General features: G+C 40.1%; 1 protein-coding gene across 1 annotated transcript; it reads left to right on the top strand.

The window, feature by feature from the left end:
* Positions 1-901: 901 nt before the first annotated feature.
* On the top strand, positions 902-4,503 carry gltpa (glycolipid transfer protein a). Its single transcript, XM_052069217.1, has 5 exons — positions 902-1,095; positions 2,243-2,301; positions 2,850-2,983; positions 3,073-3,223; positions 3,932-4,503. The coding sequence occupies exons 1-5, from the start codon at positions 993-995 to the stop codon at positions 4,112-4,114; spliced, it is 630 nt and encodes a 209-aa protein (XP_051925177.1). The 5' UTR covers positions 902-992; the 3' UTR covers positions 4,115-4,503.
* The last annotated feature ends 254 nt before the right edge of the window (positions 4,504-4,757 follow it).

Raw genomic sequence — 4,757 nt, 5'->3', positions numbered from 1 at the left:
TATTTGCCCATGTTTCTTAAATTGTGCTCGATGGGGGAAACTATAAAAAACTATACCGCGAACACTCACACAGTGTGACAGTGACAGTGCTTCTGCTGCCTCCTATTGTAATGGGTGTGGTATTACACTTAATGACGTAAAAACCAAACGCATATGTACTGCATTCCCTCGAGTCACTCACACGTACCCGGGCACCCTTGCTGTCTTCGGGCAGTTGGCGGGGTACACCCTGAATTGGCTTTCAGCCAACCGCAGGGAACACATAGACGAACAACTATGTGTGCTCACACTCACACCTAGGGACAATTTAGAGGGTTCCATCAAACTTGCATGTTTTTGAAAGTGGGAGGAAACCGGAGTACTGTACCTAGAGAAAACACACGCAGGCGCGGGAAGAACATGCAAACTTCACACAGGAAGGCCGGAGCCGGAATCGAACGCTACAGCACTGCACTCTGAGGCCGACGCCTTAACATGTCGACCACCGGTTCACCTAATGTTTTTTCATTTTAGCAAAAAAAAAAGGGAATTTTTTTCACTTTACGCAGAAATCACAAGCATGTTGACTTCATTCAACTTAGTTTCTTTTTTGCAGGAACAAATGAAGGGCATACCCAGTTTCCCACTCAGGTCCAGCTCACCTGTCTACGTTGTAATGAGGATAAGTGATATAAACAACTCATGGTCAATTACAGTGAATTAAAATTCTAATCACGGCTGTCAGTCTGACATACTTGCTAAAGTTAGACTTTTACAAGGAATTTGTAATTCTGAATGGTCAAGCTTTAGCAACACTTGATCCCGGGTTTCCCCTTTTTTTAAATCAGCACACCAATAAAATGTGTATATTGTATGTATAAATCGATTGTGTGTGTGCGTGCGTGTGTGTGTGAGAGAGCGTGTTTGCGTCACCCAGTCTCATGGTCACTCTAAGTCTATCAGTCTGTTACCTTCACCTCTGAGTGGACAAGCGACTGTGCAGGCGAGACACCATGGCTCTGCTATTGGAGCACCAGTTCAGACCATTGCCAGCTGACAGACAAGTGGAAACCAGACCTTTTTTAGAGGCTGCAACCTACCTTCCACCATTCATTGGTAAGTATGTTATCATGTTAGTAGAAGTGGTATCATTTGATATAATGTTGAGTCTGTGCCTAAAATTAGAGATATCATTTATTGTGTTTATGATTTTTAGGTACGGGACTAGACGGAGTGTTAACTGTGACTATGCAACGTTAAAAAGTACTTTTGCATTTAGGTGCTTATGACTGTTTGGAATTCAGAAAACGGCCTCATTGCTTGCTTTGTCCAGTGGTTACAATGAAACAGTTGTTTATTTTCCCTCAAACAATAAATTATTGGATCACATTTCCCTTCATCAAGCTGTCTCCAATTGTTTTATCATGCATAATTTAATTCCCTGCCCTGGATTTGAAGTTGTGAAAATGATTCGTATGGTATTGAGTTCCGCTTGCCCATTCATGGGCGCAGGGCATCTTTGTGCCACTTCATTCTGTATTAATATGCCAAAGGTTGTGTATGGAAAGTGCTACGTGAAACCTTTTAGAGGAACAAAATCTGATGTCAATATTGAACACTTTTCTTCTTGTACCTCATTGTTTTTGATGACCCAGAAATCTTTTGGCCATGACCCATTACTGGCCCACTCAGCCATGAAATGAGGTTGTGACTGGCACTGTCTGGTACTTTTGTCTGGTATTTTTTCATTTGATTTGAGATATGGCAGAGATTAGGGTTCCTGCTAAAGGTTGAGGCATTTGGGGCAAATTCTACTTTTTGGTGGATTTCTTTGCTTTAATAAAAAACATGTAAAGCACATTTGCAAAATTAATGTGGGCCTTGCTGAGATCTCTGGAAAGTTAAGTAAAATTCTTCTGTATTTCCCAAACACGACATGCCCTCATGAGCAGGAAGGAATGACTGACAAGGCCTGAAAGAGTCCCGTGAGTCGAGCGAGCCCTACGTGGGTCCACATTCTCATTGTTCACTTTCCTGGCACCAAACACTCCACTCGTCTAGTAGCCTAATTCAAGAACAACGAATGATACTACTGTACTAATGGGTCTATGAAAAGAGACACTATAGCTGGCCCATTCTGGTGTGGGTTCTAAGGTTAATCACCTGTGGTAAATCTTTCTTCACTTTTGGAAAATCTTGCATGAATTGAAAATGAATTTGAAAAGTTGAGTTCTCTAAAGTTTTGGATACAATCTGTCTGCAGACTGTCTTGGCCCGACCATCTTTGCACCCCTCAAGTCTGACATATTAGCGAATATTACAGTAAGTACAAGTAAAAATACTGGTAAGTCAAATTTAGTTTTGCTGACTTTTCTGCTTCAGATGAAAGAATATACGTGGTCAAGTATGGCAAATTTGCTGATGCGCTTCAGTCACTAAAGTACCGCGAGCGGTAACAAAAAGCACATCCGTGCAAGTCAATAACAGTATCCTGTATTGTGACTGGTATCGGCATTTTTAGCAGATACTGTGCCTCTGTTGTCATGCTCCGATACTATGACACAGATACCACTATGCCAGCCTAAGATATAGAGATCTATTTTTGTGTCTAGCACACAGCACAATCTAATTGTGCATGTGGGTGGACTTTTTGTTATGTGGTATACTTCGTATTTTCACAGACGAGTGCAGTAAGAAATGGGCATTTGGGCATGAACAAGGCTGACTACTACTCTTATTCCCTTTAAAGTCAGCATACTAGATGTGCACAGCATTTGACATTGTGGAAGCAGAAATAGACTCGCTGGAATCCATGCAGAAGATCGTAACATGCAAAACAAAATACCGTGTATTTGTGTTCAAATGTTTAGAAAGTCAAGGCTATCTATGACACCAACCCAGGACGCTTCAGGACCCTCCAACAGATTTTGGAGGTCGAAAAGGAAATGTATGGAACACAATGGCCCAAAGTTGGAGCCACATTGGCACTCATGTGGCTGAAAAGGTTTGTATGTTTAAATCACGTGTGTAACACATACTGTCATGCTTCAGTTTATTAAGTGTGTGCTCATTAATCTCTTTACATCTCTCAAGGAGTCTACGCTTTATCCAAGTGTTCCTTCAAAGCCTGCTGGATGGTGAAAAGGATGAAAATAACCCAAATCTCATTCGAGTCAACGTGACCAAAGCATATGAATTGACGTTGAAGCGATATCATAGCTGGTGGATTCAACAGCTTTTCAGGGTGAGTTCTGAGATATCGACTCACAAGCTCTAAAAACAGTAAGAGTAGATGTGCACATTCTACACATTAGGGTTATAGGTGAGTTGGAGGCTTTCCTTGCTGACTATCACATGCACACCTATCGATAATTCAGAGTGCTCACTTAACTTAGTGTGCGTGGTTTTGGAGCGTGGGAGAAAGCCAAAGTATCTGGAAATACCCAAGCAATATGCAAGCATAAGAGATCTTGGAAACTCTACACAGGAGGATCTGAGTTGAAATTTGAACCAGGAAGCTTTAAACTGGTGCAGAGCCTATTGAAATCCAATATCTTGTATAGAGAAGTTTTTACAACATTTTACAACATTTTTAACCCTTTATAATGATAGTAATGTTCAATTTTGATTGATACCACCACTGGTGCACTGAATCATTTTGAGAGGTGTTTTACATTTTTAGATTTGAACTTTTGGTTGTCTTTCACATATGAGAGGGGCAAAACGTTAGGAACACCTGTGCAGTTCTACTCCACCGCAAACTACAACCCCCCCCCCCTCCCCGCCCAAAAAAAAGAACCATATCGTTGAGTTAATGATGATAACGCTACCGTTTTTTATTTAAACATAACTCACATTGTATCTTCTTAGATTGCTAATGTTGTGTTGTTGGGAGCAGAATAGCAGACTACTGTTATGTTGGAATAGAATTGACATTTGCGTTTGGTTTTAGGCGGCTCTGTTTGCTGCCCCGTACAGATCGGACTTCTTGAAGGCGCTCTCCAAAGGCCGCGAAGTCAAGGAAGAGGAATGTCTGGAGAAGATGAAAAAATTCCTGATCAACTTCTCTGTTACAGTCGATGCTATTTATGAGATGTATAATAAAATGAATGCTGAGATTGACGACAGAGTTTGAGCACAAAACAACCCATTGCCCTTCTCTGCTGTGCTTCGTTTTAGACTTACATGGTATTGTTATCCATGTGACTTGCAATGCCTGAATTTATGTTCTGTTGGTGTTATTGGTTGTGGGCATGTTCACTCAGAATAGAGAATAATATAACATGTCTATCATCAAAAAATATACTCTCCATGGATTCTATTGTTTTCGGCTATGTACTTTAGTATGACCCATAACCTGCAAATGGACGTTTTATAGCATTTCAAAATACCGTTACACATTTTAATAAATCCCAAAAGCCTCAAATAGCCTAAAGTAGTTTGAAACTTGGTTGAATGTGCAGTCTGCAAAAGCATGTTATAGATTTGCACGACATTCGTATTACTATGGACAATAAACACATGTGCAACATTTTGTTGTTTTTCTGTCTGTTTCACTTTTGTGGGTAAGCATTTAGCATAAATCACTTCCAGTTTAATCTATTGGCGATCACTTTCTTTTAAATATTTTGTTGTTCATAAATTTTTAAACATGAAATATATTGTAATTGTGTGCATATGAAGAAATAACAATGGGGCAACGTAATGGAGAACAGTTATTTTGTTACTGTTCTTAATCAGATCATTGAAGTAGCTGTACTAGAGTATTTTATTGGACA

Source organism: Hippocampus zosterae, chromosome 6 (assembly GCF_025434085.1).
Source record: "Hippocampus zosterae strain Florida chromosome 6, ASM2543408v3, whole genome shotgun sequence".
Classification (NCBI taxonomy): domain Eukaryota; kingdom Metazoa; phylum Chordata; class Actinopteri; order Syngnathiformes; family Syngnathidae; genus Hippocampus; species Hippocampus zosterae.
The sequence above is the reverse complement of the archived record's forward strand: the minus strand, read 5'-3'. Positions and strand labels throughout refer to the sequence as shown.